Below are 21,254 nucleotides of genomic sequence, written 5' to 3'. Positions count from 1 at the left end.
AAAAAAAAATCTGGTTTCAATGTTCTTGCTCTGATTTCACTTTGCCTTGCAGGTTTGAGACACAGCAAACAGTATAGCTCAAATTACACTTACTTACCACAGGAGAGTTGGGTGCAAACAATATGACATGAATACAATTTACCAGGTTAGAACATAGAAACAAATTCAGAGTATTATAAACCACTCAGGGGATTATATAAGTGGACTTAGAAAGGACATTCTCTCTCCATGAGATTTAGTGAGTAAGACCCACACCTCTTCACAGGTAAAGGTAGGAAACCCAGTAAACCAGATTGAACAAGCAGAAGGCAGTGGGGAAGAAGATCCGCGCATAGGAGTCCATCTTGGCAATACGGATATGTATCCTCCCATGTCTCCAAGCTCCTGTTCGGCAATCTTCGAAACAGCAGAAAAAACTGGCACAGTCCTTGCCGTCCAGACACTCATACCCATATTCTTCATCTCTCTCTTGAAGGTGTGTGGCATTATTCATTTGAATGGTTGCTGATCGTGGGCGGATATCAATGGTAGGGGCCTGAGATAAGGGTAGGGAAGGAGAGGGATCCGAGTTAGTTAGTTATACTTGCTAAATCCTAGACCATTTCTCCACAGTGTCACCAATGTGAATGATGAATCTGAAAATGAGTACTCAGGGAATTGCTATGACATCATGATCTACAATGGTAAAATTGAACTTAGAAGGATAGCACATTTGCAGATTTCAAATTTTGAGCTTAAGCAGTGCAGCTGAAAATAATACCACCAAGCTAATAGCTATAGCAAGAAGATTGAACACCAAAAGAACTCAAAGTTTAAAGATTTAAATCAAACAACTACATGGAATCTTATTCTAGTAAATATTAGATGTGAGGTTGGTTACATGAAGGCATTTAATGGTGTTGCACATGAGTAGAACAGAGAAATAAAAACGCGTCAATTTTGAAATCAAATTTTGTGTCATGCTCCTCTATATAGGCAAATACTAACCCCATTACACTGAGCAAATGTATTAAATGCTTTTAATAGAAACTGTCAAGATATATGTAAATGTAGAAGTTTCCTGAGTTTATACCACAATGGTATGACTTACTTATGTTTTAACAGAATGTATAAGTACTTTGTCTAACATTCACCATTTAGAAGCTTCAGAATGTCAGCAATATTAACCTACATGTGAGTGAAAAATTTTTTTAAATGTTACTAGCTATCAAACTCTGTCTGGCATGAGAAGAAACTAGTACCAGTTAACTAAATGTTACTCTAATCTTTGCTGCTGCACCAATTACAAAATTGCTAGGAAACTCAAACATTTATTTAATGTTAATTTGGATGAGTTCGTTTTAGGATAATATAAATACAAATCGTACTGTCTGTGAATCAGCTATCAGAATTCAGCTGAGAATAGAAATCTCATTAAATATTGCATGACAGAGCCAAAGGCCCCTGGATCACCCTGGAAGGAAGGGATGAGTGTTTTAACTTAAAGCATTTCAAAAAGACTGTATTATTTTATAGCACTGACAGGTAGAGTTCAGGTCAGTGGAGATTATTGCATGTACTTATTGAAAAACAATCCTTTGTTGAATTAGGATTTACAGAGTCAAATTTTAGGGCATATATGGTATATATGGAACATGGTAGGTACAACCAGTGAAACTGGATTCCATTTTTATTTGAGAAGAGAGGGTAAAAGTCTTGGCTTTGATGTTTAAAGAGGCCCACTTTACTAATGACATCTCATAGAGCTTAGAGATATTTTTAGCCTCACTTTAGGTCAAAACCTCTGAATTAATGTAGGGTTGCTGAATCAATTCTAGAAATCTATAGAACTTTTTCCATCTTAAATGTGTTATCTCTAGTGGAATGCTTAAATGTCTGCTCATAAAAAATAAATAAAGCACCATGTAAGCATTAATAGCTAATTCAGCAGTTGCATGCAGTGAATTTCCATTCCAAAAAACATTATACCTTGAAGGAAAACATCCGAAGAAGCTTTGGGTTTGTAGACAGAAAAGAGAATTGCATTTTTTTTAATTAAAAGAAGAAAAAAAGAAAAAAAAAGAGAGACAAAATAAGATAAATTAAAAATACATTTTGAAAGCATAGCAAGTGAAATGAACTGAAATTGTAAACACAGAAGGACAGTTCTGAGCTTGGAATAAAGCATATGCCTAAAGTTGGAAAATGAAATTTGGTGATTGATTTATTGCTAGTGAAATCTTCAGTAAATTAATCCACAGTGATCTAACTGCAAAAGCCAGTATTGTTCACATGTGAGGAAGCCTTCTATTGCCCGTTTTCCCTGTACAGAAATACTGATTTTATTTTCTAATTATCATCAAGGAGGCCTTACTAGGAGAGCCCTGACATAATGAACCCAAGGGCATATTAAATGGGAAATGAAATTTCAGCTTCTCATTCACAGCTTGGGCTCTTGATAGTTCTGATAAATCATCTAATTGGCTTAAAAGGGGGAAATGCATGAAGTTCTCAGGTAATTTCATTTTTGCAGCTTCTTTAATTCCCTTTCTCCTCTGCCTTCCTTTCTTCTGCCATCTCATGACCCTGGCTTAAGGAATCCAAGTGTTTCTATCTCTGCAACAAAATCCACTCCACAGTAGAGAGGACCAGAGGGCTTTGTCCTAAGCCAGTCCTCACATCCTTGTGTTTCTACTGGCAGGTAATAATGCTGAGTGTCAGCAGAACCATCTTTTGGGGGAAAATGAGCAAGTGAAGGAGGGGGAGAAAACAAAAAACAACACAACAAGGAAAATAAACTAAGGATAGAGAAAATGCAAAGGTAAAGAGAGGCAATACAGATAGAGAAAGAAAGGGCTGCATAAAGTATAGCAAATATTTGGGCAATTAAAGATAACAATTTCTTTCTTTTGCATTAATCGTCAAGAATAATGATGCTTCTTCACCTGTTATAATGTCTTACATTCAAATAAACATGTGCAATTTGTAGAATTTCACCTGGGTTTCTGGAGATGCATCAGGATGCAATCTAGAATCAGCTAGATTCTGTGGTTATAATTCAGCTCCCCAAAGACCATGGGTCAGAAAGCTGGCCACTATCATGACCCTCATAGTCCTTAGAGCAGAAGACCAGGAAAGGCTATAAATTCAGGAGTTCCTTTGCCCCAGTATTGTAAGGAAATGGACCTTAATTTTCATGGGGCCTCCTATGAACCAAACACTGTGTTTAAGTGGGCAAATGGGTAGCTACATGCTCTTTTCAACATCCATAATAAAAGACAGTTGCTTTAGGCATTTATATTTATGCTTCATCAACTCTATTTAAAGTTAGGTGGCAAGGTGAAGCCATCCTACCTGTTTCCAAGTCACTGAACTCAATCCAGGTTGGTAACTGCGTAAATCATCAGCATCAACCACCATCATCAACTATAAATGTAAGGTACTATGTAATGGTTTTTACATCCATTACCACATTTATTCCTCACAGCAGCCTCATAAGATATGTCTTTTTTGTAATACTCATTTTATATATGAGAAAATGAAAAAGGGAGGCTTAAAAAATACCTTTTAACTATAAAACCAATAGAAGTCCTCTGGCAATGCATACACACACACATTATTTGCAACAGTGTGGTGACCCCTGAAACTTTAAGAACCTTGTGGCTTCCTATTGGAAATCACTGGATGAAAAATTTAAGTTAAAACATCAATAATTTAAAAATATTAGTTAAGAGGCAGAAAGATGAAAATCAGTGAAACCTAAAATAACAAGCTACTAGAAGATGAATGCATTGTTCAGCCATGGTTATACTCCCAATGAAATAAAGAGAGCAAGAGTCTGCCTTAGTGAATCAGGTCTCTCCCAAGTAACTGATGACCTTAATGAATCCTTATGGCCTGGCCAGACTCACACAGTCCCTTTTCATCTTGTGGCCCAAAGTGTGGATAGCCTGCAGATAGGCTAAGCAAGACCAAACCAAAACAAAACCAGGTGACCTCTCTGCATAAAAATGTCAAAGGTCCCAATAAGAAATGATACATACAGGGTTTTTCTTCTTTTTGTCTTTGTCCTTGCTTGGTTTCCGGTTGCTGACAAAATAATGCAGGGTGCCATACTCCACCAAAGCAGAGAAGACAAAGATGAAGCAAACAGATACGAAGAGATCCATTGCCGTGACATAGGAGACCTTGGGGAGCGACTTCCGGGCAATGGTGCTGAGGGTAGTCATCGTCAGGACGGTGGTAATGCCTGGAGGAAGACACAGTAAAACAGATCATGTGACCACATCAGCAGGTTGGATAACTGTGTCACTAATGAAACCAAACGTGTTTTGTGACTTCTGAGGAGCAACCTCAGTATTGGGAAAGGAGGTGTAACTCAAATTCATTCACTCAGTTCACAGATGTGTATTGCCTGCCTACTATGGTATCATCTACCGTATGTGCTGAGAAACGTGCTGAAAATGTGCTGAGAAATAAAACAGACGTGGTCCCTGCCCATATGTCCCTTGTATTTCGGCGAAAGACACCACCATGGAGCAAGTAAGCAAAGAAAAGTATAATTACAAATTATGGTATGTGCCATGCAGAAGAGCAGGGATGGTGAGAACCTACTTAGATGGAAGGCCTCTTTGAGGAGGTGATATTTAAGGCGAAGCTTAAAAAATTAGAAGAAACCAACCTTTTGGCTATTAGCACTAAATAAATTAAAGGGAGTTCTGAGGAAGGGAAACCTTATCTGGTTTTGAATTTTTAAAATACCTGGCTTCTGGGGATGGGCGGGGAAATCACGGTGATGCTGGGGAAGTAGAAGTTCAATCATGCAGAGCATGCACAGAAGTTGGCATTTTATTCAAAGTGCAAGGAGAAGTCATTTAAAAGTATTAAATAGAGGAGGTGCGTTGTGGGCGACTGACATGTTCTGATGGATAAATTCTTTAGAGGCTATTTGTGATGAAAATAGGTAGCTCAGAAGTAATATCATAACTAATATTTACTGAAAACTTCCTCGTGCCAGGCACTCTGATAAGCATTTTATGTGCATTCTCTCTTTGAATCTTTACAGCAGATATTTTCATTTTGATTTTATAGTTGAGGAAAAGGAGGCTAAAGGACCAGCGCCATGTCAGACGGTAAAGTAGCAGAAGGATTTAAACACAAAAATTAAATGTCTGATTTCAAAACACTTCTTTCCCCCCTTGTGCAACAGTGCCCAAGCAAACTAGTCCTCCCCAATAATTGTTTAATAACAAAGAACAAAGTTAAGACAACCTATATGTATCTACAGGGGAAGGGTCAGGGGCTTACCTTCTGTAACAGCTATGTTAATTATAATAAAGGCAACACAGATTCAGTATCTGCATAGGTTATAGCTCCAGTTATAGGAACTTAAGTCACTTCAACAGTCTAAATTTCTGCATCTGTTAGTGATTGTGGAGTCATCCATCCCCTGTCTATTCTATATACTTTGTGACAACAAATGCGAAATATATCTTGATGTCCATCGTAATCCCATAGTGAGTATAGTGCTAGGACTCAATAAATATCAATGAATAAATAAATCAGTTGAAGAACAGTGTATATATGAAAGACTAGAGACTCAACCTACATTTGAAAATAGGAATCCACATTGATGACTTTGGGGGAGATAGTTTTAATTGCACAGAACAGTATCTAACACTTAAGAATCTCTTCCTTTGGCCAAGTACTACATTAAGTACTTGTATAATTAATTATCCCACAAAATCCTCACAATGAGGTAAGCACTGTTATCCTTGTTTGTTTGTTTTTTTTTTTTTTGGGCAGGTGAAAAAAACTGAGCACAGAAGGAATAAACTAGTTAAGTGATAGAGATGACATACAAGCCTGGCAAGTCTGACTTTAAACGCAATGCTCTGAACCACATTGTTGTATTTCCTCTCTATGAATAGGTCCATAATATGCAGGATGAAGCACCACACACTTGGGAGCTATTGTAAATTCCTAATTTGGGATATGATGTAGACATGTGGGTCTTCCATGTTGTCATGACGGAAGCATAAGAATGGGCAAGTTTCTCAATTACAAACGGGATGGTAGTGACTGGGGGAACTCCCTAAGGCTCTTGGGAAGACTAAATTAAATAATGCACATAGAGTGACAATTCCTAGTAAAGTCTCAATAAATAGAAGGTGTTATTATCATTTATTTTAGAGAAGAAAGATCTGCTTCTCAAACTAAAAAAAGCTTCACTTAGGTTGTCTATACATTAATTCATGTAGAAGTTTTTGATTATACCTAATCACAGCTGATATTTTTGTGGGGGAATTTCAAAACTAAATTGGCACTTTGGTCTTCACTTCACATTCAGGCCTCAAACCACATATGACCTATGAGAAGTGAAAATGTCAATATTCAGAGTAGATACCATGGATAAGTTCACTTAAGACAATGTGGCCTGTCTCTTATTAGGCTACATGGAAGTTCATCACAGCCATGTAAAAGAAGACTCTTCAAAAAATGCTTCAAGATATTTTCAGGTCTGCCTGGAGCCACAGAGAAGAGAACAATGAAGAATAGACAAATGGTAGTTTTAAGTGATTTACCAACAACAAGATAGCCTGATGTGGTTTTTTTGTTTGTTTTTAATGTGGTTTTTAAGCCTAGTTTTGCCAAGCAAAGAAATTAGAGTTCTCTTACCTGAGATACATGAAAAATATCCATAGCTTTTTTCAATTCCTCCAGTCTTGGCATGAAGTAAGCTCTTCAGGCATGTTACCTTACCTCATAACTTGGGTGAAAAATACCAATTCATATTGTCCTTGTTTCATCCATCATCCTTACATCATGATTAAACCTCACCAGCTACCACTTGTGTACCAAACTATACTCAAGTGTTGTAAGTTCCAAAATGAATATTCCCTATTCTGTGGTGATCTGAGTTTAGAAAGCAGTCAATCTCTGAGCCACATGGGTATATTTATCTCACTCATCAAACAACTTGGCTCTCTAACTGTTCTAGGGCAATAAATTTGAAGTTCACAGGTGTTTAATGTCATCTGGTTCAACTCTTGATTGTAAACACTGGAAAAGGTAATTGGACTCAGTGAAATCTAGGTCAGTGTTCTTAAGCCTGATCACACATTAGAATCACCTGGGAATTTTTTTTTTTTTTTTTAATCCTGACACCCAGCCCATGCTGTCAACAAATTAAGCATCTCTTGGGGTTGGACTATGGCAGCTGTAATTTTAAAGGTCCCCTACTGACTTAAATGTGCAGTTAAATCTAAGACGCACTGATCTAAAGAAGTAAGACAGCAAAGCTAAAACAGAGAAACCGGCTCAGCTCAGCACCCTACCTTTTCCCACAGCTGGCCTTCAACAAGGTCTCACCCAGAGCAAATCTAGGTGTCAGTCAGCCAAGGTGCAAATCTACTATCTGCTGGCTGTGTGACCTTGTAAATGTCATTTAACCTTACAGCGCCTCTGCTTCCTTAGCTCTAAAAGTGTGATAATAACCTTTATTATCATTACAACTTCTACATGCAGCTGTTGTGAAGAGTAGAAAAAGCATGGGGACCATGTTGAAGACGCCTGACTTATAGTAAATGATCAACAAATAAGAGGAGCCACCTACCTGCTATGTGCTTGGGGACCCGTCCCTCGTTCCTCAGCCCACTCACCTTGATCCCTTCTCCCACCGTGGTCTTTTGCCAGTGAGCACTCATCGAATAAGTGGTGGAAATGAGCTACTAGAGTGGTCTTAAGAGGGATTTTGACCAGCAGGAACTAGACTTCAAGAGAAGAGATTGATTTAAAATCCTTCCCTTAAAATATTTTTGGAATGGGTAGATTGGAATGCATCAGTGCATTTTTTCCATCCGTTCATAAGTGCATACATTCCTTGAATAATCATTGAGGTACCAGCCATGTGCCAGGCACTATACTGGGAGTGAAAAAGACATTTACATTCTGATGTAACAGACTTATAAGCATGTAATGCAATACACTACTCACAATCACAGGTAATAGTCCTAAAGTAATAGACTCAGCATATTTGGGTTTGTCTTAGCATGTAGCATTAGACAGGACATTATAATTGTTAAATAGAGCCTGTAACATAAAGTACCTCATATAACAGAAAAACTCAAAATAACTTTATTTTGAAACAGATGGGAGACTAAATTAGGTTTGGAGGAGAACAAAAATGCAAATGATGTCTTTTTTTCCCCAGTAATCATTTCTGCCCTCAGTTTTAATAACGTGGTACAGATCACTTTGTCAGAAAATGACTATAATTGCTAACATTTCTGAGGCCCTACTATGCTTTGTGCACTTTGCATGGAATACCTAATTTCACCTAATAAAACCCCACAGTTAGGTACAGGAAATGATATATGTTTCACATGTGAGTAAAATGTGATTTGCAGAGACTTAAAGGGCATATCCAAGGCCATACCATATGTGTGGGTTGAAATCCAGATTCTCTGGACTTCAAAATCCAAGCTCTTAACTATTACATGATACTGCCTCTCTAGTCAAAGAGTGAGCAAGAAATATGGTTCTAGTTTTCATACAGATGATAAAAGAGGACAGTGGTTTTATAATTCATTTTTCAGTAGTTTTAGTTAAGTCTCTAGGAAATTTTATGTAGTATGAGAATTTTATTCATGGGCCTAGCCTCCAATGTCCCTGTGTGTCTGTGGCTTTGTTGTAATCTACGTGAGTCCTCTTTCCTTGTGTGAGGAAAAAGATGTGAAACTCCAAGACAGATATCACCATATACAAGAGATCAAGCAAATTGCAAATAATCTTAAAAGTGGAGAGAGGGGTCCCAGAATTTCACAGGTAATTATGTTTTCCCCAAAATAATCTTTTCAATGGTTCTTCTATAAGGAGCCAATTACTGTGTATGTATGTCTTCAAATGTCACAATAATTATGCATGTTGAAATTAATCAATAGCCAGTGGTGTGCTAGTAAATGTGTAACAATTGATTTCCTAGAAAAAAGGTGCCCCTGATTTTTAGTGTTTGCCTATTTCCGTGTTGTTAATATTTTCACCTTGGTTGATTTCACTACCAATGTGGCATCACTGAAAACAACATTGGGAAAAGATAAACACAATCAGCTCTCATGAGCTGGTGTGAGCAGCTCTAGTGTACTACTGCCCAGAGATCAAAACAAAAAAATCTACTGAAAAGAAAAGTTCCCCCCCCCCACCCCAGTTTATTTAAAAACTTACTGAAGAAAGCCTATGGAGGTAACTTAGCAAAACAAAACTAGGAAACTTTATACACTGCTGCTTTTTTTTAATATGCTAGTTTTCTTTAAAATGAAACAAATGGCATTTCTATGTAATTGATGACTGAATTAAAAGCAAGTCAATTTTTAAAGGGAATAAAGATTAGTTATATTTGGTACTTACCTTGGGACAGTACAACACAAAGAATCGTGTCTCACCTAAAGAAGTTCTGGCTGGAACAGCATCCTTATTGATCCAGAAAGACACCCAGGATAGGACAACGATGAGTGTGCAGGGGATGTAGGTCTGGATGGTGAAGTATCCCATTCTTCTGCTCAGGTCAAAATAGACGGTCATGACCACGTAATCTCCTGGAACAGAACAAAGATAGACCATGAAAACCCTTAACAAAATTGGAAAGTGTTTGAAAATGAGCATGTATATAACTCTTATGTGCACTTGAAAGTTTTAACCCACCTGCGTTAAGAACAAAAACAACAAAAAGCAAAACCCAACCTGTACTGAATTCTGATCCTTTTAGAAGCAATGTGATTACTGATGGAAGGAAACATTTTTGAGCACATTGCTCCTATTTTCTTCTTTCCTGTGATTTTTGACATTGTCTTCTCTGCCTACTTAATACACACAATGTGAAATTTTTTGTTTGGTGGAGAGGGAAAGAAACAGTGTTTCTACTCTGTGCCTTTCTTGCCTGCAATGAATCCTAAGATTTGTAACAATTTCCTCTTGTTCTCAGGACCTTTCTCCATACAAACCAGAGAGAAATATCCTGGTGCTTGGTACTAATAAATGACTCTTTTACTCAGTTTATAACCACATTTCTATGCTGAGACATTTTCTCATATTTCCGTTGAATCCTGTGATTTTCCTTCATAGCAGTTAACTTGTTTGTAATTTCTCATTCATTCGTGTGGTTATTTTTGTAATATCTGTCCCACCTATTAGACTTTATCTGCATGAGTCCACAGACTGTGCCTACTCTAGCCCATCATTGCCCTATCAGTACTTAGCATCCTGCTTGATTCCAAATAGGCATTCAGTAACATTTGTTGAGTAAATGATTAAATGAATGAATATATTTATATATTTAAATATAGAGAAAGAAACAAAAATCAAGAAGTTGTATTCTGGAACATTTGGGTTACAAAGGAGTTTATGTAAATAATACAGAGAGTAATCAAGGAATCCAAGAACAACCATATAGCTATGCATGAGAACAATGTAATGTGACATAATCCCAAGTCTCTGATTCGTTAAAATCATGATGCATGCATTGTTTTTAAAATTCCATGTCTTTAATTTTGTATGATTCCAAGTGAAATTTTACAAAATTTTAATTTTTGAAGTTAGAAAATATACTATAGAGACATATCGCAGTTACTATATATTTATGTTTCTTTATAGTACTGTTAGAGAACATCAGTTTCAAAGACTATATCTGCTCTCCTAATGTGAGGCAAAACATGAGACCACTTTTCAAATGTTGCTTCTTTTTTCTTTACTAAATTGTGATTTGTCCTAAAATGCATGGACAATGAAATCCCAATCATGTGTTTTAGTTGAATTACTTGGCTTCATGTCTGTGTTTCTCTACTTACTTAGATGATTTAGATCTGATTCGAAAATAAGGCACTTTAGAAGCTTCATGGGGAGAAGACTGACTTAGCTGGGTGAATTTTTACTACTTAGTCCACTTCTTCCTTCCCCCTCTCAAGCTTCACCCCACACCCTTCTAAGCTGCTGAGATGGAAAACCCTTCACTGGGTACTCTTCAAGGGAGTAAAGACTCCTCTAACCCTGCAGTGTTTCCTAAGTGGGGTTATGAATACCTCCTAATACTGCCCTTTGGTGGATTGATGGACTGTCACTTGTCTAATTCAGTATCCTGGTTAAGGCAACATTAGTGACCCAGACACTAATTAGGGAATTAGGCTCCCATGGGAACATTGGTTCCCTGTCCAAGAGCAGTAATTAGCCATTATTTAGCAATTATCCCTGAAAAGTTAAAGGTAGGAATTTTCTTATTGATCATAACTAGATTTTGGTTAGTTCCCTGAGATGATGCTTCTCTGTGTTGATTTATTTGGACTTAAGCTATTTAAAGTCATAGCATTTCATAAATTTGTTTGGTCTTTGCTTTTGTTCTAATTTAGAATATAACAGACGCAGGTGATGATTGAGGAATAAAGACATTTAACTTGAGATGATCCCTATTAATATCTATCTTTTTCTTTCCTGTTTCTTTGATCACAATACCAGAGGCGAATTCAAGTTTCTTATTCTACATAGGAAACACAAAGAAAGAGAGGTTTTCTTTTTAAATAATAATATTCAGGGGCACTTTTTCTCCCTATTTTCCAAGTCCTTGAGAATACTCTGCATATTTTAAACATGTGTTTAAATGAAACTTTATGAATTATAATATTTTAGATAAATCGAGACAATTTTAGTAACTCCTTTTTTACTCCTTATCATGTAAGTGAATGAGAATCTACACTTTGGCATTAATGATCTGACTCTTTTTTAAAGGTGAACTTTAATTTTGCCTCAAGTGAACAGATAATTATCTCAATTTAATTCTCCACTTCCCTTTAGGTCAGAATCTAAACTTCCACAGCCTATTTATCTATCAATTTCTATTTTAAGGTAATAGCTTTTGAGCATCTTTCATCTTTGCCAGCAAATCCAAAGCTTTTCTGTCACTAGATTATGGATTCAAACTTGGGAACAGGCCATTTAAAAGCAAAGCAGCTTCACAGTGACAGCCTGATGCCTGTCTTATATCTAAGGCTCTATCACTTTTTGTATTTTTAAACACTCTCCGGCTGAGAACCCTATAAAATCAAATCTCCTGAAAGTGCCACATCAGTGATTTCCCCAAGCCCAAAAGGTTTAAAGTCAAAGGTGGTTATTTCAGCCACTTCAAATTTATTCTCTCTATTGATTTATTCTAACATATGATATTTAAAGTCATAGCATTTTATAAATTAGTTTGGTTCCCTGTTTTTGTCCTAATTTAGAATGTAACACACACAGGCTATGACTGAGTAGAGAAGACATATAAGTTGAATAACACCCATTAATGTTCAGTTTTTATTTTTTGTAAGATTCTTATGTCTAGTTTTAGGAAGACAGCAACAGTTCAGTGAATAATGAACTTCAGTTATTATTTTTTTAGTTGTGATGTTAACCATTTGAAAGCTTTAAAATTCAGACTTATTGGAGTGTTTAGGCTCTTATTTCATACATGAAGCTATCTCCTCTTAAAACCTTAAAGATTCCATGATAGATACATCTTCCCCTCCAGTGAATGCCTGAAATAATAAAATAACTATTTTCTAGTTACCAGGAATGAGGACCTACTGTGTGCAGACACTGGGCTGTATGGTTTGCAAATATTATCTTTAAACCTCCTAAACGTTTTGTCAGGATGCTGAAAAAACTAAAACCACTTTGTTCCTCTTCCAAGTTTCTTACTCCACTTAAATATAGTTGAATAGAGTATATATTCCCTACCAGGTTAAGTTGAAGGCATAATTAGTGTTAATATTCTCTTCCTTACATTCCTTTCTCTAGTCTCTTTTTTATTTGTCAACAAATATTTTTAATCACTTTTATGCAAAGAGCACTATATAAGGTAATGTGGAGATACAGACCGATGGAATCTCACAGACTGATTCTAAATTAAATGGATTAAATGAGAACAAGATTATTTTGTCTCTTACTACAACTCAGAGAGACAGAGAGAGATGTGTTGAGACAATGCAGTAGATCTTCCTTTATCACTCCTCATTGAATCTGAGGCATAATTCCACAGGGCTGGTTTTGACCACAGGCAGGCAGGAGAGTTTGTTGGCTACAACTTCATTTAGGAAAAGGGTTTTCTGAAATTAGATCCGTACCTCACCTAACACACAACAATAAATTTAAGATGTACTGAAGATTCAAATTTAAGCGTGACTATAAATACTACATAAGGAAAAAATATAATAGAACATCTTCATAACCTTAATGTGGAAAAGGCTCTGTCAAGTATACCATAAAACAAACATAAAGGAGAAAAAAATTACAGGTTTACCATGTAAAACTTAGAACTTCTGTATTATAGGTATTTTTCCTTTAAATCATTTTAGAAGGCAAAATATCACATTTGAATAAAATATTTCCCAAATAAATAAGAAATCAAAGGCTAATATCACTGATACATAAGTTATGCTCTTAATTATTGAGAAAGAGACCCACATTTTTAACTAGGCTGAAAAAAATGAATGGACAATTCATAGATACTAAATAGAAGAAAAGATTCTCAACTTCAGTAGTGATCAGTGAAATGCAAAGTAAAATCACAGTATTTCATTTTTAGCCTATCAATCATATCAGGGAAAAAAATACGCTGGTAATTTCTAGTGCTGACAAAACATGGACAGAGAACAGAGCTACACACTCTTGGTAGGGGTGCACACTGACGTAAGCTGGAAGGTAATCTGGAAGCAGATAACAATATATTTTACTTCTAGATATTTGGAATAAACACTGCAAAAAAAATGTTTATTAAATATTGCCTTTCAATTGGCACCAAGTGTTTTTCAACATTTGCTCCGTGCCCAAAAGTATGAGTAGAATACCCAGTCCTTGGGCAGAATCCCAATCCCTGACCTTATGCACCTAGAGCATTGTGGGAGAGAAAAGCCTTTCAAATTCAATCAGCTGCTAACTTCTATGCATGTCACTCCCAAGTGTTTCTGCATCTGTCACTCACCAACCATTCCCAGTCATGGCTTAGGCTCTCAGCTCTTCTGGAATTACATTCAACATTTTTCCGGCAACTAGGTCCTTGAAGGTCAAGAGAGGGCAAAATAGCTAAACTGTAATCTTTGCCATGAGGGAGTCCTCAGGCTAAGAAAGACATATGAATATAGTGTCACTACTCCAAGGCACAAGGACTCTAATAAAACACACATGCTAATTTATCTTACACACCCTGATTAGATGAAGTTTCTGGCAAGCACATTTTTGAAAGTTCTGCTTAAATGTCAATCTTCCCAGACCTTTAGAGATCCATGCTCCTCTTTACAGAAAGTCCAAACTCCTTAGAGTGGCATGCAAGGCTATCTGTAATTTGAATTTAATCTAGGTTTCTCTCCCTCTCATTATTCCCTTCATGTTCTCTAAGCCCTAGAGAAAATAAATTAAATATTTTCATTTCATGCTTCTATAATTTTCCTGTCTTTTTTCTTCCTGGCATCATATCTCTCCCAGATTCCCAGCTTATCTCTTCAATCCTTTTCCTCATTCCAACCTTCCAGCCGCCCCCAACACCAGCACACACTACACACATATACCCCGTACTGCGACTAGACCTGTGCTAAGTGGTAGCCATCTTAAGTAAAATTGAAAACTAAAAAAAATTTTAAATTCTATTTCCTCAGTTGATCAAGCCACACTTCAAGTGCTTAACAGCTATTTATATATTTATTTATAAAATTATAGAAGTTACTAAATTATAGAAAGCTCAGTTGGACAGTGCTGGTCTAAGCTAATCTTTCTAGAATGCATTTATGCTCATGCCATTCCCTTCAAGTTTTTCAGAATAAAATCCATTCTACTCAACGCACGATTCTAGTCCATTTGCCCTGGTCCACAATGAACCATCCCAGCTGTGTCTCACACCATTTATAATCTCTCCATTTTATGCCCACCCAACCTGATTTACCTTCTGCTCTCCCGAGGGGTACTGTTCATTCTTTTGTCCTCATTTGCCTATGTTGCCTCCAATTTCTGAAATACTTTCCACACCTCCAATCATGTCATATACATATACCTCCAAACCCTTCCACTGTTGTCCTTTGATATCAGGACACATTAAAAGTCTTTAACTTGTCCTGTAAGACTTCGTGTCGTCTTTTCCCTGACTATTCTCCAGCTTCATCTTAAATAGTATTTCTTTACACTCCAGCTGGGGTTCTTGCAGTTCCTTAAATGCTCCCTGCTACCTCTCACGTTAGGGTCTTTTCACATGCTGATTCCCTCAGCTCAAAGTCTAATATCCCCATCTCTACTTAACTCCATTCTTTCTTCAGATGTCAATTAATGTATCCCATCATCAGAGAAGCCATTATTCGATCAGATGTTCTCAGTAAGATCTCATAGCACCACATGACTCTCATAGAGCTGATCTTAATTGGAAGTATATGATTGGTGTGAATATTGAATTACATTTTAGACTATAGCTACTTAGCTCACTATTTCATTCTCAGCATCTAGTACAGTGCCTGGTACACAGAAGGAATTCAACAATTATTTGTTAAATGAATAAATGCTGTAGCTCAGATGGGTATGAAAAAAAATTCCGGATGAACTATACACCCAAAGCATTTAAGACCAAGGCAGAGATCAACATGGGCTTTTAAAATGTTAAACGTTACTTTAGAAATTATTGCTTCTGGAAATATTTTTTACTGGATACCTTGCTGAACTTAATCCCCAAAGATGTGGATATAAGGTCACAGTGAGCTGTTAGTAGTCTTAGCTGCTTGCCAAGAAGAGAAAAAAAAAGGAAAATCAGCTGCATCAGAGTGGCTGCATAACGCTTATTAAAGAATTGATTGGTGATTTGAGTGTCTCAGCTAGATGCACTTAGGGAGGGAAGAGGACAGAGGGCTGAACAGCCATCACAGTCTTCCACGTTAAGTCTAATACGAGTGTTTTCATTTCAAAACGTCACCATTATTATTTCATCTGTTGTTTGTTCAAGCTCATATGGTAATGAAAAAAGAACAAAATGGCAATTGGGGAGAACACAATGAAAAATAAAAAGTGTAATTTATAATTATTTTCCAGGCTAAATCCATCTTTTCAAGACTCCCTCTGACTTCTGCACTGAGGAAGGGAGCACAGATTTGTCTTGAAGAACAGGAGCTGCTTCAAGTTAGAAGCCAAGGTGGAGTCCAGAATTCCTGCAAGGGTGCCTTGTTGGGGTTTAGCTGTTAGAAAACGGGGAGTGAGGGAAGCAGGCAAGGGCAGCAGAAAAAAAGCTAAGCATGGATTTGCTTCAGCCTGAGGAGGAGAGCTTCCAGGAGGTTCTGGAACAAACTGCGCCACAGAGTTAGTCCCACCCTGAGGCCAGAGCAGCAGTCATTTGTACTCCACAGGCTAAGGTGGGGTGGTCTTAATCTCCTAGTTCATATGGCTCTCTGCTGGTCAAAGGCCGTCCTCCAGAGAAGCGGACGGTGACGCGCTGTGAGCAGCCAACCTTTGCAGCACCTGAGCAATGGGTGCACCAGCTCAGAAAAGGTAATGGGAAGGAGGGGACATCAAAAGCGTCCACTGCAAGGACTGTGGTGTCAGGCTGGGTTCAAAAGTTCTAGTCCTGTCACTCTCTGGTGGTATGAGTTTAGGCAAGTGCCTTAACTCTGAGTCTTGACTTCCTTATCTGTAAAGTAGGGATGGTAAGAGAATATACCTCATAGGGTTATCATGAACATAAAAAGAGTTAAGATATATAACGTGCCTGGTAAATTCCTGGCACACAGGAAAAGGCCTATTAATGTCAGTTATGATTACAAAGTAGTGTAATCTGTGGAATATAATTAACACCATTCTGGCACATACAAGCATAGAAGTGCTACTAAACATTCAAAAGAGAATTAAAGTTAGAAAGGGCCCTAGCATTTATATCAATCAAGTCTATCCTCTTCAAGGTTAAACAATTGAGACCCATTGAAAAAGACAGGTGTTTTATCCAAGGACACAGAGTGGCAGACCCAAGACTCCCGCCTCCCAAACCAGTACTCTTTTTGTAGTAAACAGCCTGCCCATTTTGAGCCAGTGGTAAGGATCATGGAGACAAAGCAAAAAAGCAGAAAGTTGGGCAGTTACTGAATGGGGTTAATATAGAAAGCTGGTATGGACGACTGGGGGCCCCGATCACAACAAGAAAAATTCCTTTCATTTGCTCTTAAACCTTATATAATAGACCTGTTACTTTTAGGAGGATTGAAATTCATTTGTCTAGAATGCCAGCCTAACTTAACAACCATTCTAGAATTTTCCTCTTGGAGAACAGCTCTAGATGAAAGGAAATTCAATATTGGCAAAGCCTCGAGATAGTGGTTTTTTCTAGGTTCAAACAGGACCTAGGTATTTGCTAAGATCTCAGTTCTCTGCACTCCTTTCTAGAACACTCTTTTTATTAGTGTAATAGCTTCTCTTCCTCACCCTCTGAAAAAGCCACCACTGATTCTTAGCTCAACGCGGCTTTTGTAATTTTGAGCCCATCATCAAATTCCGACACTGTAGCAAATGAATCCACCTGGGGATTTGTATAAATAAAACAACTCTGTCTCAGAAATCTAAAGCTGAAGATACAAATGAATGCATTTGCTACTTTGATCCATTCAAAGGAAATGCAATGTCCCAGTGTAATTAAACTTAACTCTTACAAACATCTGACTAGATAGTAAAACATGTTTTACATAAGGGCAGAGTAGTTCACTGTAGTGGAAAATATACAGGATCCAGTCCCAGAATTCAGGTACTAGTGATGTCATTAACAAGGTGCAGGGATTTGGGTAAATTGTTCAAATTCTCCCAGTAAAATAGGGATAATCACACCTATCACTAAGGCTGTGGTGAAAAACCATATTTTCTAATGGTAGGGAAAGTGTTTTGTAACCTTTCAGAGACAATGTATAGATGAGTAGTACATGCAGCTTCCTGTTCAGTGATTTTTTTTTTTTTTTTTTTAGCCTCTGTTAAAAGACTACCTGCAACTGTCAGGAACAATAGTTAAGAAGTCCGCCTTGTTCTTGTTTATATGAACATATCATTTTAATATAGTTCACAAATTTATGTCACAAAAATTACATATTCTTTTCTGTTCAACTTGGACTCTGCAGTACAGACTAATTACATAGCAACATGGCTTGGTATTGAAAGGTAACAAAATGTCCTTTTATGTGTGGTTACTCCTTACATAGCAGATTACAGTGATACCACCAGATCTCACAATGTTTCTCTTTGAGAAGTCTCATTTCAGGTAAAATTTTAAAATGTGAATTCATATTTCCACTTAGTTCTCCTGGCTTCAAGTTGCTGACTGGAAATATTTTTAATAGCTCAGAAGAGAGATACCAATAAGGAGCACACACCATACTAGAGTAATATCTGTCTGTCAACTTTGATAAGAAAATTAGACTGGCTTAATGGAGGTATCAGTGAAAATCCGAGAAATCCTGATAAAGATAGCAGTCATTTACTTCCAGTCAACCTTAGGTACATGCTAGCTGAGGAAGGACTTCATGCTCCTTGTAATTAGAAATTTCAATTGATTTGTCACAGTTGTAATCCCAGGGCTACAGAAAAGTGACCAATATGTTATATTGTGCCATTCTGGCACAGAAGTGATGAGATGGTACTCCTCAGGAAGTGAGTAGAAATCCCAGTCATCATCTTTGGAAAGAAGCAAGACTTCCCAGTAGGAAAAGGCATGGTTCATAGTTCAGCCCCTGGAAAATGAAGTCTTTAGGCATAAGCAGCCACAGTTTTCATCATCTCTCATTTTTTCCTGACCTATTAAACAGGAATTTCCACCCTTTCAGAAGTACTGGAAAGAAAACATTCCCTGCTGACTTCTTGCCAATTTATTCATTCTATGTTATCTGATTGACGAAACTGGCACAGTTAGCCAATTTCCTTACTTGTGTTTCCTTATTAGATGGATCTGACAGTCACTTGTGTCTGTTCTCCATTTGGTTAGCTCTACCTGAGTCAAACCATGGACTAATTTTTAGAGGTTAATCTAGAGCTTTATCTCACTTAGTCCCTACTACAGGGACTCAGTTGGAGCCAGCCAGTTAAGCAAGTATGTTGGTCTTGCACACCCAACTCTCCTTTGAGTTGGTTAATACCAAAGATTAGATCTGGATGAGATATAGTAAGAATCCCAAGTCTGACTACAAATTTATCCTCTAAACCAATGCTACCAGCAATGAAGATGATATTTGAACTCTCTGTTGAATTTATGAATGCATCTCACAAATGGTTTCAAAGTCAGGAGACAAAGAGAAATATTATTAGTAATTGTCCCTCAAAACCCAGAAAACTCTTCTGGAGAAATAAGCATATTAGCAAAAATACTTTATTTTCTCATTTTTTTTTTCACTCTTTCAACGGGCCTGGCATAACTTTGCCTTTGAAGGCAGACGTGCTTAGTCTAACCCAGGCACTGACATTTGCTTAAAGAAAAGACTCCACAGAGGTTAAGAAACCTAATGTTACCAGAATACCAAGCTTTCTAAAATGACTTTGAAAAGCAGCTGGAAAAAGAACATCCGAATTCAGGCAACTGCAGGCAATGATTGCAAAAGGTCAGATCACAAAATGTTCCCCAAGATGTCAAATCACTCCTAGGGATACTCTGCACAATTGTAGGCTTAAAAACTTGATCTCACTTGCTCTTTGCTCTATGCCCAAGCACTCCATTTTAAAGGTTTGTTTTTTTGTTTGTTTGTCTTGTTTTATTTTGTTTTCCTTCCTGCTGGAATTCTTTCACCCAGGAAGTTTTGAATTTTGTGATATTCAAGGTAGTTTTTAAGATGTCTGTCAAAAGTCATTACTACTGTAAAAAATATCAACTACATCATAAATTATATCTACTACATAGAGTTGGTTCTAAAAAAGCTCAGTATCTGTGAATCATGAAACTTCATCTTTTGGGTGGAAAAGCACTGCAACTCAAAGTCAGCACGTGGGTTCTAATTCCTGTCTGGCTATGATCTTGTTGTGTGATCTTGGGTAAATCTCTTTCTCCTCTTTTGTCTTCTTTACAAAATATGACTAATTTAATTAGATAACAGACCTTGTGGAAATCCTATACCAAATGTTAAATATTATTTTCATATTGAAAAATTATTATTAGTGATGTTATTTAAATCTGCATATTTGAAATATATGTCCAGATTTCACCAATGGGAGTTTTAAAATTTATTAAAAAAAAAAATGAAGGAATGAGACATTTACCCAAAAAAAAAGAAAAAAGAAAAAACACTAGCTTTAGTTGGACATTCATTTGCTCCATAACCTTGAGGAGATTATTTAATGTCTGTTGTCTCGGTTTTCCCACATGGAAAAATGCAGATGATAGTCACCCTTACATCACAGAGTTGTGATGAGGATTAAGTAGAATGATTCCTGTAGAGTGTTTATAACATAGACTGAGACATAGTAGGTGCTTAATATGTGTTCCTGAATGTTATGACCATTTTTTTCCTTTTTTAAATGTCTTTACATAAGTCAGAGGGTCTCATGACCTTGAGAATTTAGTTGTATATAGAGCTTTTCATATTGATTTATATTTACAATAAATATTTCTATTTTTCTCCTCCTGTCAGAAAATCAAAAGCTTAATCTCATTCTTTCCTCCTCTGGTTTTAAACCTAAAGATTCTGTAGCTCTACACCTGACAGGACCTCTCCTTTTGCACTGTAACGGCCACTTGGGGTAAAAGAAAAGAGAGCAGAATAATCCATTCTCTTGCTTCCCCTGAGAAGACTCCATTACAGACAAAAGCATGAGAAGGCCACAGTGCAGCCGTGAGAGCAGAAGCCTCCCTACTGGAGGGCAGCAGGCCTTGTGCTTGAGGTGTGAGTCTTTGCAAACTCAAGAGTCCACCTCAGGGCTGGTGAGACGACATCTGTCCTGCCTCTGCTTCACTGATAGCACAATCGCTTCCTTCTATCCACCAAAACACCCTTGTAGTGGACTTGCTTGTGTAATAAAGGAAAATAATATGAAACCTTGAAAAAAGTAGGCTACCACATCAACTTTCAGGTTATATTTGGGATTCAGACCTCAGGGCTGTCTTGGTTTTCAATTTATATGTCCAAGAATGAATTCTAGCATCAGTGTGTTTGCCACATAGAGTGTTGTGTCTCTTTCATTTTGTACAGGACAGTCTAGACCAGGGGATTGATGCCCAGCATTCTCTGTCCACAGGGAAGATGAGGATTTCGTTTTCGAGCAAAATGGGCCTC

The 21,254-nt window shown here is 37.2% G+C and overlaps 1 protein-coding gene across 5 annotated transcripts in view; it reads right to left on the bottom strand.

Moving 5' to 3' along the window:
* Positions 1 to 259: 259 nt before the first annotated feature.
* GABRG2 (gamma-aminobutyric acid type A receptor subunit gamma2) overlaps positions 260 to 21,254 on the bottom strand; it is a 122,858-nt gene continuing 101,863 nt past the window's right edge. For 2 of the 5 annotated variants that reach the window (XM_061188420.1, XM_061188424.1), the window contains exons 7-10: positions 9,420 to 9,572; positions 4,023 to 4,228; positions 1,969 to 1,992; positions 260 to 535 (exon numbers count right to left, since the gene is read on the bottom strand). In XM_061188420.1, the coding sequence (XP_061044403.1) occupies positions 260 to 535; positions 1,969 to 1,992; positions 4,023 to 4,228; positions 9,420 to 9,572 (659 nt within the window). The remainder of the gene's footprint in view (positions 536 to 1,968; positions 1,993 to 4,022; positions 4,229 to 9,419; positions 9,573 to 21,254) is intronic. The other 3 variants (XM_061188421.1, XM_061188422.1, XM_061188423.1) reach the window with 3 other exon arrangements.

The sequence above is a fragment of the Eubalaena glacialis genome, chromosome 4, assembly GCF_028564815.1.
Source record: "Eubalaena glacialis isolate mEubGla1 chromosome 4, mEubGla1.1.hap2.+ XY, whole genome shotgun sequence".
Taxonomy (NCBI): domain Eukaryota; kingdom Metazoa; phylum Chordata; class Mammalia; order Artiodactyla; family Balaenidae; genus Eubalaena; species Eubalaena glacialis.
The sequence above is the reverse complement of the archived record's forward strand: the minus strand, read 5'-3'. Positions and strand labels throughout refer to the sequence as shown.